Source organism: Blennius ocellaris (assembly GCF_963422515.1).
Source record: "Blennius ocellaris genome assembly, chromosome: 10".
In the NCBI taxonomy this organism is placed as follows: Eukaryota; Metazoa; Chordata; class Actinopteri; order Blenniiformes; family Blenniidae; genus Blennius; species Blennius ocellaris.
Window position 1 is genome coordinate 3,714,259 of NC_137659.1, and position 14,525 is coordinate 3,728,783.

The following is a 14,525-nucleotide window of genomic DNA, read 5'->3' on the forward strand; positions in this document are numbered from 1 at the left end:
ATGACCTATATTACTTGTCCAAACCCATATCTCCTGCAATTAACATCTTTCATAATAGATCTAATTTCCAGCATCTCTGACTGTTCAACTCACCTCATCAATTATCTCTGTCTGGACCAGGAAATGCACCACAAGTGTAAACACTGTTAGCGAACACAAAGTTTGTAAAGCTGCTGTGGTGCCGAGTAATTATCTTTTTGGCTAACAACCAACTTAGGTTTAAATGCCTAATGTGATGGAGAATATATGCTCTTGTTGGAAACAAGAACTTTTTGCGCTCATTCACTCAGTTGGTTAGCTCACTATTAGTGATTGGCTAATTGTTGACACTGTATCTGAAGCCCACACTCACTCCTACAGTCAGAATAGAGTCATTAATTGATCTTTAGATTGTTAGATAGAGACCCTATTCAAGCCTCAGCTCAACATGCAAACATGCTGCCTGTTGTTTGCATGTTCAAACCAGTAACATTCTTGTTGTGAGGCAACAGTGCTTACCACTTCTTCACTACGACGCCCTCTCGATTGCCCTGAGGTAAACTATTAAAGTTTAGTATTTAGGCTCGGTTTTGATGTAAAGCAAGTCCTCGAAGGACCTTTTTTATGTCGTTGCACTATATTGTTATCTGCTGCTTGGCCATGAGTTGAAGATTTAAAGTCATATTTTATTCAACAAAAAGTATGCAGTAGTTAAAATACCATTTCTTTTAACTGTGATTATTGATTCTGAAAGCTGTTAAAATCTGTCACTTATTGTACGATACAGGATTGCCGCACTGTAAACTATTGATCCGGACAAGGACAACGCATCCCATGCAAGAACGATGCTTTGGGCCAGTTAGGAAAGTAGTGCAGTAAGAGGTTATGGGAAGGTGCAGTAAATCCTTACAACCAACCAAAGTTGAGCCTTTTCAAATATAAGGGCTCACACATTCAGATTTTCCAGGAGTGCTGTGGCAGAAATGAGGTTTCAACGTTAAAGCGGTTAGTTGTAGGAAGTGGGATGCAGTAGGGGGGGGGTAGTGGTGAAGAATAAAGGCAGCGCTGATGAATTGAAGTGGAAATCACATGTTGGCGCCTAAAAGCTCGTCTGACTTTCTCTCTTTTAGTTCCGTTAGCTCGCCTTCAGAGCATTAAGAGTCAGCTAGGTGGGGGTCGACAATAGAGGAAGGGTACAACACCACCCCACCCCATCCCCCAAATCTCCACCAACCACGAAGCAACCCCCCCCCATACAAAATAGAGTAGGATCCTCCCTGCCTGCCACCTCCAGCTGTCGCCAAGGGGGACAAAAGGTTGTGTGTGTGTGGGGGGGTGAAGGGGGTATGAAGTGTGGTGGTTGTCGTTGGGGAGGAGGGGGGGGTTGAAAAGGAAGATAAACTGAAGACCCCCCCCCCCCTTCCACACACCAACACAGACACACAAGCACGCGCACACTTCCCAATAAGGACCACATCATCTGCATCAGGCATATCTGACTCCCCCTTTACCTGAACCGCCCACCTCCTCTTTCTTTTTAAATCGGAGCAGCAGAACTTCCATTAAATGTCGTCGTGTTCAGTTCATGCAGGGTGTGTGAACACACATGCACATGAACACAACTATGCAGACAAACACACACACTTTCCTGACTTCACTCCCTCACCCTCCTCCCGGGTTTGCTGCAGCTGTTAGTCCTTCACTGGTCGCAGCGCCTCCTTCTGTACTCGGTGAAGCTACTACCTCATTAGCCTTATTTGTTGATTAGAGGTGACCGTGCAGTGTGTGTGTGTGTGTGCGTGCGTGCGTGCGTGCGTGCGTGCGTGTGTGTGGGTGTGTGTGTGTGTGTGGTGGGGAGGTTCACTTGCCTAAGAGCCCAGATTATTACAGTCAATTATTTTTATGAGCTACATTACAGGATTCAAGTAGATGGAAAGACGAGCACCCCCTGCACACCTGAATCTAACTGATGAGAGTTTGTCCTTCCAGAGTGATAATATTGATTTCTTTCAAACATTTCCCAGGAAGTCTGCCCACTTGTCTTCTAATTTAGTGTTGTAAAATTGCAGATCCACCACCAATTGAAGTTGAAGGGCAAATTGTCCCACAAATCCACCAAAATTTACCAAAAGCATATTTATTTCTTCCACAATTACCAGTTTGAAACTGGACTTTTAATCTTTCACATCACAACATGGTTGCCAAATGTGGGAAATGTGCATGAAAACAATGATTGATTGAGCCATTTATAGACTTTATGGTGGCTTCTGTGGGTTTTTATCCTCACTTTTCTTTTCTTTTTTTTTCTTGCTGTGATTTTATACGCTGTTGGTCTTATAATTTCACAGCTGAGCGGATTTAAAGGAATTTTTAGAAAATGCGTTCACTTTAATGAAAGCAAATCTTCACATATGAGCATGAGGTTTTCTTATAACTGCGCGCAGTCGTATTCTTCTTAACAAGTCACGGTTTCTAATAGAGTCAGAAAATCTTATTAGAGTCAAGTTGGGAGAGAAAACGCTGCAGTGCCAGTGGAGACGATTCCTCCTGTTGCAAATCTTGAATATTCTTGAATTTTTGGTGGGTTTTTTTTTTGTTTTTTTTTATCCGCTCGAAGATATTTCCATTTGTTTCCCTGAAAACAAGCAAACGTTGCCACGTCTGCAGAATAATTTTAATTTGTTTAAAGAAAAACAAGATTTTTAAGGCTCAGCATGAGACGGTAGAGTTGTAAAGAGGAGCCATTCTTTCTCCTCCTCCTCCTCCTCCTCCTCCTCCTCCTCCTCCTCCTCCTCCTCCCCCTCCATCCTCTCCTCCACCACACGCTCTCGTCATTGTTTTTCATCCTCTTCCCCTTCTTTTTTTGTTTTTCCCTTTTCTTGCCCTCGACTCCTCTTCCTCTCTTCTTCCTCCTCCTCCTCCTCCTCCTGTCGGCAACATGTGGAGCCGTCGCCATGGCAACGAGGGGAGGTGACATGTGCTGTAGACAGGCAGGGGATGGAGGGAGGGATGGGAAGAATATAAGGAGGAGCCCCACAGCGCACTTTGTACTCTCTCTCTCTCTCTCTCCCTCTCTCTTTAAAACAAGAAAAAAAAAAAGCATCTCATTCCTCCCTGTGGAAGTGGTGGAGGATGCTGGTGTCCTCCCCACGTCCCCCCTCCAAAACTGCGTCAAGGAAAAGACTAATGAAAGATTTCTCTCCGTGTATTTCATCTTCCCGTCTTTTAAAAAAAAATTCGTATTCTTATTCTTATCATTATTGTTATTGCAACGGAGGAGGCAAATGGCCGAAAGAACACAGAATAAGAGGAGGAGAGAAAGCTGGGAACTTTCCTTTTTAATTTTTTTTTTTCCGAAGGAGGAAAAGAGGATGATGGGAGGAGATGAAACTCTCTCCGTCTCTCTCTCCTCTTCCTCCTGCTCCTCCTCCTCCTCCTCCGCCGCCGCCGCCGCCACCGGTGTGGCACTGCCTCCGAGTCTGTAGAGTCTGTGCAGACGGAGTGGAATGGGAAATAGACGCAGGAGGAGCTGTCGGTTGCTTTACCTCAACATGGATTTTTGGTAGGATTTCAACCCTTGCTTTGCATGCTAATGTCACAATATCCATCGTCACCGATGCCCTTTAATTTCTCCGAAAAAATGTTGAATGAAATATCCGAATTGTCACCCTGCTGTTGCTCTTCTCTTCATTCATTCCTCTTATGGGCTCAAGAGTGATCGTTCTCCACACATTTGTTGAATAATTCTCGCCCGATGTGTTCATATGTGTCTCTATGAGATAAATGTTGTTCTTGCTTGAATCTACTTAGATTTTGATGGGGAAAAAAAGTCTCATTTAGTGAAAGGCGTCCCCGCATCGGGAGCATCCTCGGAGTTTAGACACTGATTGACGGCGCGCCCCGATTGAGGGAGCTTCATGCAGCTGCATCCCAGCGTAACGGTGTAATAACAGTCAGTTTAATGGGATTTGCTGCTGTTTTCATTTTCTCCCGCTGCTGCTTCGCACTGCTGGAGTGCAAACTTTGAATCGGAGACTCCTCTTGCGGTGCATTTTCGTCTTTGAGGAGTATTCTAATTTCTATGCAATTTGTGATACCAAGGAGACGTATTGATTCACGCCTTGCAAGTTGAAAGTATTTGTCTTGCTGTTGGATTGATTTATTTTCTTCCATTTTTTTCTCCAAGCCGTGGGTGTTTTTCGCGTGAACTTTCTCCGAGATGCATTTGCCCACTCATCTGTGCACAAGCAGCTTGTGTCTGTGTGTGTGTGCGTGTGTGTGTGTGTGTTGAAATCGCGTTCAAGTGTACTGATGTGAGCAGGCGATCAAATGTGTTGTGACTGTGCCTGTCAGAGTGTGTGTGCACATTACGCGCTCGTGTTTCAGATCACACATCAGCCGGAGCGGTTTCAGTTACAAACTTGCAGCTTCTTCTTTTTAAGTGTGTTTTTCCACATTTGGCTCTAAAGCCCCGGCTGAACTTTTTTTTTTTTTTTTTCCCCTTCCACGGCCTGGGATGAATCGGAGGTGAGGGACGGATCTTTGTTTCCTACAGCAGTCACGATGGAGGAAAACAATGGCCGTCCGCGGCTTTCCCTCTGACCTTTTTTCACCCGCTCTGAATAAGCCAGAGCTGTGCAAATCCATCTGCCTTTTGTCTATGGAAGCCCGGCTAATCCACACCCCCATTCACACGCACGCACGCACGCACGCACACACACACACACACACTGTCGTGCTCAGACCTACCGGGAGACCTTCCCACTCCAAGAACCCTTTATCTCAAACTCAAAACATCATATTAGACACTTTGTGAGCGAATTCTACTTTTATTCTAATGACTTAGTTGATTTCAGTGATGTCTTATTCACTAATAAGTCCTGCAAAGTGGATTATAGGACTAAGAATTGATGTTCTACCTGCATATTTTGTGGGAACAATGCTGGTTGAGGCAGAAACAGTTTTCATTGCAAAACTAAGAATTTTCCCCCAAATCCCTAAAAGATATTCTTCATTGCTTTTTTTTTTTTTTTCTTCTTCTTCTTCTCGCTCCTCCTGTTCAAAGATGCCTATCTGTCTGCAGGGAGTGTGTCTGATACTTGCTGAAAAGGGATGAACCCAGCAGCGCACAGAGCCAGACAGAGCAGCCAGCATCCTTGACTGGGCTCTGGTAATGCCTTTCAGAAACACTCAGTCAGGAGGAGGAGAGGCACACTGTATGTCAAATCACGTTTGCCTATGTGAAATGTAAAAAAAAAAAAAAAAATGTAAAAAGAAAGAAAAATCTGCAAGTACAATCAATTTTTGGTGGGAGCAGACGGACAATAGGGGTGGAAGCATGAAAGGAACTCCCTTCTCCCCATTTGCCTTTTGGTGATGGCGGGGGGGGGGGGGGGGGGATAAGACATTTTTTCTTTCATTTTGAGCCGCTCTCCGCAAAGAGACTTGATCAGAACGTCTGATTTTCGTCCAGAAACAAACAGGATTTTCTCTTGTTGTATTTTTTTCCCCCCCTGCGCGGGACGATGAAGAGAAAAGAAAAGGAAAAGAAACACAACATCTAAGCCAGGGATGATACAGATTGAAGCCTGGTTCTAGTTTCTTCTGGCTCCGGTCCTTTAACTCCTCCTCAATCTTGTCTCAGATTATTCCCTCTTTCTACTTTGCAATCTCACCAGTAACATAAATGAGATTAGATTTCTTTTCACTCCACTCCGGCTGAGCTGCAGTTAATAGTCACGGCTCTCTCAATGCAGCCGTGGAAACGTGTTAACACACAGCGAGAGAGAGGCCTCGGCGCCCGTCAGATAACCTTTTTATTATTGGAAACGTACGGAGCGGTGTGGGCAACGCTCACATGTAAGATAAGGGGTTTGGTTTCATAGTGGAACGCGTATCGGGAGAGGGCCGCGCGATGTCGCGTCGTGCGGCGCTCGCCGGCTCGGGCGAGGATCCGCCGCCTCCCCGGTCCCGAGCAAACATTTGATTTTCAATCATTGCAAATTTCTGCTACGTCTGCCTCTGCAGCGCGCGCAGAATGGCTGCTCGTTTTTCATCGTCGTGAACTAACAAGTCGAACGCCCTCCCTCCCTCTCTCTCCCTCTCTCGCTCTCTCTCTCTCTCTCCCTCTCTCTCGCTCACTCAAACACATACACACACACACACACACACACACTTTTGTCCGCCCCCTTTTACTGTTACTAACAACTGCAACCAAACTTGATTAAGCAGGTGGGGTCAGGCTACATTTGTTTGAATCAATAGACAGACATGCGAGGCAGCCATGATAAAGAGACCAAGAGAAGGGAGGGAGGTGGAATCAGTGTGTATGTGAAGAGAGCTGGGGAGTGGTGGTGGTGGGGGGGTGGGGGGGATGTGGAAACGCCGGCATCTGTCCCATGAAAGATGACTGAGCTGTTACAGTTAGAGCTCTGAATTATGGACCATTACTGAGGCGAGCAAGATGCAGTCCCTCTCCATGAAACTTAATTTGACAAAACAATGAGATGACTCGGGGAGTAAAATGACAAATGAAGTTATTTGATCCTTGATTTAAAAAAAAAAAAAAAAAAAAAAACACATTTTGCAAAAGATGATTGCAGTGGAAGCGCGTGGGATCAGCAATAATGCATTATTAATGGTCTCTGCCAAGCCCACTACATGTACAGGCTACAGCCCCGTTTGTTTATGATGCTGAGGTTCCTGCCGCCATCTTTTACATTAAAACCACATTAATGAAAAGAAACATTAAAAACACCCAAGCCAGCCACAATCAATTGTATCTGCTTTTTACAGACGCCTAATGCAATATTAATACAAGCAGCCATCCTAATGTAACATAAACAGACTCTGTGCATTATGTGTATTACTGATTTATGAACAGCCTCCATAGTAACTTGAGTTTACTAGTGGATAAATCTTTTATATATGCTATACTTTGGAGGGAATTTCTCACTTTTTTTTTTCACATTTAGTGCTGCTATATTATGATAGTTTTTTTTTTTTTTTTTCTTTCTTCCCCTCAGTACTTGAGAAGGTAGCCTTTAAGTGCAGCGGCTTCAGTTAGACGCCCACTGTGTCCTTTCAGGGCCATCACATTACTATGCAACCAGCTTTTACAGTACGGCTTAGGGCTCCCCAAGCAAATTGGACACCCCACAAAGCATTGGACAACTGTTGTCACCCCCCCCCTCACCCCAACACACACACACACACACACATGCACACACACAACCCCACACCCGGCCCTCATTGTGGGTCTTTCTGCGGCCACTCTTTATCAGGTGCTGAATACAGCAGCAGAAGCAATGAATGAAATCAGAAGGGGGGGGGGGGGGGGGGGGGTGGAGCAGCGGGGTTGATGGTGCCGGGTGGGGGTCACTCCCCTGAACCCTCACAAGAATTCCTGAACAATCCGAGCGCGGGATGCATCGCTCCTTTCTCTCCCCCAATACACACACACACACACACACCTCACCTCCCACCTCCCGGGGATTCAGGGTTTCTGTGCGCTGACAGGCAGGCAGGCGGGATTCGACAGGGCGCCCCCCCCACCCCCACCCCCACTCCTCTTTCTCTGCCTACTGCTTTCAAAAGCCTCCTTTCCATTAACTCACCACGCCGCACCTCGCCTAATCTCTGTGACCTCTACCACCAAGGGGACAGGGATTTTTTTTTTCTTTTAAACCCTCCCCTCCTTTACTCTGTGAGGTGAAGGGTTTGGGTTTTTTTTTTTTTTTTTTGCGCCCTTCACTCGCTGGATACAAAAGCGATATTAAACAAGCTTAAAATGCAACATAAAATTACAGCAGGGCCAACTAATAATGAGTTTTAGTGTTAGAATTTATCTACCAATGGAGGGACAGAACTGAATTTTTTTCTTCGTCTTCTTTACTTCTTCTCCTTCTTCTTCTTTACAGGCTGCAAAGATGTGTGGTGGGAAAAAAAAATGAAAAAGCAGTCACAAAAAGCTGTTTTTGCTATTGATTTCTTTTGATAATTCTTTGTCTGGAGCAATTGTGGGCCTTTTCATTGGCAGTGCAATTTGCAGCTCCTCTCCTCTGGTTTTTCGCGTCTCTCTTTGTTGTCACGATCATTATGCAGCGTGTAATAACGGGGAATTATTTTGCCCATTGTTAACTCTTGGTAGTCAGGTAAGAAAAAAAAATGCAACAGGCCCATTATGTGGAGCTCACTGGTGTCTGAAAATGAACAGTATGCGGCAGTCAAAGCCGCGCTCTCGCTGTAACGCTGTGGTTTTCAAGCACTTGGTTTAAACAAGACACTTTTGTCATACAGAAAAGAAAAAAAAAAGAAGAAGAAGAAGAAATCTTGAGTCTCCAGTTGTTTGTTGAAGGATGTGATTCTCACATGCTGGATTAAATCGAGGTCCGGGGTTGGAATTGTTCAAGGCAGTCGTTAAAAGACAGCAGGAGCGTCTGTTGCCTTCCATTCACGGTGGCAGGCAGGAAAAAAAAATAAAAAATTCCTCCCATATAGCAAACGGTGCGCTGAGCTGTCTGGAGACATCCAGACTGCTCTGCTAAACAGGACTTTATGCATTCCACGCACTCCTGGGCACAGATGGTGGAACAAACGCTTGTGATTATACTTTTCATCGAGCACACTGATATGCATGTTTATGTGTTTCCACACACACAAAAAAGGAAAGAAGCATGTGATGCACACTTCCTGCTTTTCTAATTTTTCAGGGTTTTTTTTGTTTTGTTTTTTTTGTCGTGGTTTTTGGTTGGGTGGATTGTGAACTGTGGCCATAAATAACGCCTTTTAAGAAGGTTGAGATAGATTATCTTGTCGAAATAAGGATTTTAGTGGTTTGTTTGGCGGATGCTTTAATCCACCGGTATCAAACCGTGCGCCGTGAAGCTCGGGAGAGCCCGCGGGGTTGTTCCAATCAAACACTCTGCCAGATCCAGATGATTGTGCAGATTAGTTTCTGTTTTCTGTCTGATCAGTGAAATCACCTGAAAGCACACCACCTCTGCCGTGGCAGCCGCTTCCATTACGGACCCGCTCCGCCTTTTCCAGCATCACAGATTTGATTCTGACATTTGACAGCGCTGTCATTTGAATTTCACATTTGTAGCACACACAGTCAAAAACACACAGTAATGATGAATCACAGCCAAATATTGAAATTTGAAACTATCGAGAAAAAGGAAAGGCAACGTTTTTGGATGATGAAACCACTCTGTGTGAATATTATCATGCTAATTGCGGGTTTCGTGCCTTTTTCTTCTTCTCTTTGACCCACAGGGAAGCCAAATCAACCAGATTCCCACCAAGTACAGCCAGGCGGAGTCCACCAAGTTCCTCATCCTCACTGTGGTGTCCATCCTGTGCATCGTGGGCGTGCTGCTGGCCTCCACTGTGGTCTACTGCCTCCGCCATCGCTCGCACCACAAGCTCAAGGAGAAGCTCACCAACCTGGGGACGGACACGGGCAGCGACGCTACCGCCACCTATCAGGTAGGAGGTGTTACTACAGATGTGTCGCTGTGCTTCCCCCCCCCCCCCCCCCCCCATAAACATACTGGTTTTAGTTTTACTTTCACATTAGTCTTGTCTACTTTATGGGTACAGATATTTTAAATTTGTCATGTTCTGTCATGTAAAATTGTGTTGGATCGACAGCAATTAATAACTCAGAAAATTAAGTCCTTGAAAGGCTTTGGACCACCTCTCCGAGTTATGATTTGCCAAAATATTACAGTGAAGCCAAATGAGGATAAACACATCTACTCGCATGGGCAATTTAATTTGTCGGAAATATTCCAAAAAGTGTCTTATTTTGAGGTTTTTGACAACGTTAGAGAAGACAAGGCATCAAGCTTCTACTGTCAGAACCCCCACCAGGAAAAAAATGAGTTATAAGTGTCATCTTATGTCAAATTCATTTTCCAACAGTAGTAATTTTCCCCAGAAGTGAAGAAAGTCTGTCATCTCTCTCCCATGCTTGTTTCAGTTTTTAAAAAGTGGTTGCTCCAACGAGCGAATAAGAAATCAAACCCTATAAAGTGTGATTAGGGATTTAGCCAATCGCAGTCGAGGTAGTCCCCCCCCTTTGACCTGCCCACCATAAGAGGAAGTACTTATTCGTCTTCACAAGATGGACATGTTTATGATGGGTATTCAAATGGATTTGGGTTAATACATTTAAAAAAAACCAATGCATTTGGACCAACGAGACCCATGTGGAAGTGTTGAAAAGATGTATTATATGACTCTTAAAGCACTCGAGAAAATCAAGACAATCACACCCAGGCCCAAACTCGCTTGTTGGTATGGCTAGAACACTATATGCATTGTATGCATGCAACCAGTGCAAACTGCAGAATGTCCATTTTCAAAAAGACAACCGATGCACCAAATACATCAAATATGGAAAATCCTGAGGGTCTTTTTTTCCCATGTAGTTACATTTTCAATATTTATGACAGGAAATATGCATGGATTTGAATTCAAATGCTATATGATTGTTTATGCCCGACGATGAAGTATAAAGTCTAAAAGAAATCTTGAATTATTTTACAGTACGAGGTCAAATTTTCTAAATTCCTGGTCATTTCCACGAAAGAAGATTTCTATGGCGTTTCAGCTGGACCAATGGTCGATCGGCGGTTTTTATTTGGTCTCCAGCTGTAATTTCTTGTTAAAAGCACGCAGAGATATCAACCATCCAACAGGTTTTCCACCTCAAGTTATTTTCCGCCGCCGCCCACACCCCCTGCCTGCATTCTGCTTGCTGTAATTATCCTTTGGCCAGAATCGCCAAGTGTGAAATTTAATTTAGAGAATCCAATATTAAGTGGCTTTTTGAGCAAAGAATTAGATTGAGATTTTTCCGTCACTCTGCCTGACCTTTTCCCCGCCATGTTTTTAAATGAGAGTGGTCCTGTGAGCATTGATTTTATAATGAGCCCGGCCCGGCCCCTAAGTGCTTACATTTTATGCTCTTCTCCGGGGGTTTTATTTATTTATTTTCCTAAACTCCTGAAATAGACTGTGTTGCTGCGTCAAAGGTTTACCTCCCCTCACTGGGGAGCTGTGTGCATTCATGACGGTATTCTTTCTGCTATTGTTTGAGGGAAAGGGTGAAAGAGAAACAGAGTAAGAGACAGAAAACACTTTCTCAAAGTCATTTCAACATATCCAATGACAGGGTGACATTTTAGCTCCACACCTTTCGCACTCTCCATGAAATATTTGTTTTCCCTGCGTGTGGAGAAACTTATCTCCTCAGTTACTTGCCTCTGAAATCACTTTAAGCCTCTAATTGGAAAAATGCTAATTAAAACTCACGCGTTAAGACTGTGTTTACGCATTATTTATCTGATTAATAGCTGAGGAGCAGCCTCGGTGTCGCTCGTTCTCGGGGAGGGCTCGCTCAGCCCTTCGTTTTCACTCAGACTCCCAAAGCTGCTGCAGTCGATTCCCTCCCCTCCGTCGTCTTTATCGAATCTCGACAGTGAGCCGTCGTCATCCCCGCTGAAAGAGCTCCACGTTCAGCTCCACGCTCAGCTCCGTCTCAGCCGCGTAAACCTTGTCTCTTTGTCAGCGCCGCTGTGCAGAGGGGTTCCCTGTGTGTGTGTGTGTGTGCGTGCGTGCGTGCGTGCGTGCGTGGGCGCGCGCACAAGCGCAGTCTCCAAGGCTACATGCAATTAAAGCAGACAGGAAGCGGCAGGCCGCCTGACGACCTTACTACTGCAGCTCCTTCTTGCTGACTGTCAAACAAACACACACACACACACGTGTACGGTATATGCATGTGCACACTCACTAGCTACTGCATATTAATGATTCTTGCCCTTGGCACATTTGTTTGAGGCCTCACTTCACACCCTCACACACACACACACACACACACACACACACACACACACACACACGCACACACACACAGACACACTGCCCTCGATTCATGTCAACGTGCCTGCAGCTCCTTTCCAATCCCCCCTCCACCTTTGGCTCGCGGCGCCGCGGCCCTCGTCCTGCCAGTCACGCGGTCCCGGCGCAGCCGCGACGCGGGATTGGCCGACGCCCGACAAAGGAGACGTTGATTGACAAGCGTCGACAGCGGAACGTGCACACCGTGTCGTTCGCTCTGGGCGGGGACGCAGTCGATGATGCTTGTCAGTCAGTCGGTGCCTGAATTGCTCTGCTGCCGACATGGGAGTCTAAAACGTCGCCTTCAGTTTATCTTCACATCTGATTTAAACATTTTTCTTTTCTTTTTTTCCCCATCCACACTCAAAGCTGAAGAAACTCTTGAGCCAGCAGCGGGAGATCATCACACTTGATTGCAGCGAATCACAAACTTTTCACATGGATTTTTCCTCACAAATCAGGAGATATAATCTGGAGGCGGCATTATCTCATTTCAAGATATCAGCACCCGAACCACGAATTTACTTGAAGCACAATTTTGGAAACTAATGGAGATATCCGCTTGGAGTTTCTAAGATCCAGGATCAAATTAACTGATCGGCCATTGAGTCGTCTCTTCTCCTCTTTGTTGCCCGCCACACTTTGTTTCTGTCCCTCTGTCTCAATTCAATTTCAAGGACTTTCTTTGGCATGATAACATCTTTCCGCTGCCAAAGGAGAAGTGGAAAACACATTTCCAGTACATCTCTATTTAGTTTAAACAAGGAAACAATAACTCTGCTTAAGTAGCAGTCCTACTCCTTCTTTCTCTCGGTGTCTCCCTTCTGTAGTGTGTTTATTCTGGTCCTCTTTCATTTTCCTCTCCTTTCTCACACACTGGTGCTTTCTGACAACCTGATGGTGAAATAATTAGAATTTGACTCAGGTGTTCTAATCATTTTTGAAAAAATCTCTGTCAAAAAATGTCAAATGTTGGTATCAGCATTTGAATCAATAAATGAGGCTAGACATATTTCTAAAACCACCTCCTGTGATGCCATACACAGAAGTATTGTTCGGTATGGATATTGGTTGGATATACCCGCTTAATTATTATTTACCAAGAAGGCGATGAATGTATCTTCATTTTTGATTGAAGTGGAACAAATGAACGCTTTTAAAGTCTTACTCTGTTCAGTGTTCAAAGTAATTCTTTGATACAATTAATTACACAGATGAAAGACCGAACTTAAAGAGTTAAAAATGATGGTCTCCAGTTTTCGGCCAGACTTCACCTCATGTACAAGATTATAGAAGCCATTTCCACAAGCTCAAACACCAAAGCTAATGAAATCTATTACTTTGTGAACCCAATTGTTACATTTGGGGTGCTGTCAGCCTTCTGTCACTTTATGCCACACACACCCGCGCACACACATGCGCACACACACACACGCACACACACACAAACCTCCACTGCATCTGAGAATGTGAAGGTTTATCATTTTCAAGCATCTTCAGTAATCGGCTCAAATGCCATCCCATAGAGTTCAATTGCAAATGAAAACAGTGTTCAGTGCTGTGCCGCCTCACTGTGAGCATAAATACGTTTAAATCAGTTCAATAACATACCAAGCAAGCCGAGAATCCAAGAAGGGTAAATGTATGTCGTATTCATTTGATTATTTTGTTATCAGCGTAAAAGCTTTCGGCAGACATGGACTCCATGTTAAACGTCAGTTCATATTCCCTCCCGTCTATCTTTTTCTCTCCCTCCCTCAGTCACTGCGTTCCTCACCCTGCCTTGACACCGCCATATTGTGTCATGTGTCCCTTTTGTTAGTTTGTTTGTACGGGCGCCGAGGCACAGCGCCCGGGTGAAGGCCCCTGAATTTGTTTTGGTGAGGAGGGCATGTAAACAGAGGCGCCCCTGGGAGCCCAACGGGCCCGTGCAGGAGCAGCCCCCGAACCCCCCCCCTTCCACCCCGAACCCAACCTCCCTCCCCTGTTTAGAAGGCTTTTATGAGAGTGCTGGGGGAGGGTGGGGGGGTGTGGAGGGTGGGGGTGCTTTGGGTGGCACACGCCTCCCAACACCGACACGCCCAGCCGTCGCCCCGGGGTGAAGCATGATTCGAGACGGTCATGAGGCGCCAAGCCGATTCCCTGGCATGATGCCCATGGGGCAGTGTGTGTGTGTGTGTGTGTGTGTGTGTGTGTGTGTGTGTGTGTGTGTGTGTGTGTGTGTGTGTGTGTGTGTGTGTGTGTGTGTGTGTGTGTGTGTGTGTGTGTGTGTGTGTGTGTGTGTGTGTGTGTTCATTCCCATTGCGAGGAGGCTTGACGAGATGCACGCCTGCCGCTCATGTATTTACGTCTCTCAAGGTTCGCGCTCGTTTGCCTTCAACCTTAGTGGAGTTTATTGATTTTTATTACTTTTTTTTTTCCCACTTTCTTTTGCATTGGCCTGAAACAAGCTTGTGTCAAGTCTTTTATTTAGCCGGAGGCCATGAAATAAGTTTATCTTCTTTGGGGTAATGGCAACTTGTATTTGATAGATTTCTTTTGGAGAAGCAAGAGCAATTTCACTTTCAATTCTTTTTTTTTTGTGAAAGCTTTGGTGTGAATTGTATTTCAGCCCTCTGGGAATCGGTTTCCTCTTCTTT

The 14,525-nt window shown here is 45.1% G+C and overlaps 1 protein-coding gene across 1 annotated transcript in view; it reads left to right on the top strand.

Annotated features, from left to right (window-relative positions):
- The window catches only part of LOC308135094 (receptor-type tyrosine-protein phosphatase N2-like), a gene marked incomplete at its 5' end in the record, with an annotated part of 199,749 nt that overhangs the window by 135,033 nt on the left and 50,191 nt on the right, over positions 1-14,525 (top strand). The window contains one exon of the mRNA XM_080502967.1: positions 9,256-9,468. Within this exon, the coding sequence (XP_080359093.1) occupies positions 9,256-9,468 (213 nt within the window). The remainder of the gene's footprint in view (positions 1-9,255; positions 9,469-14,525) is intronic.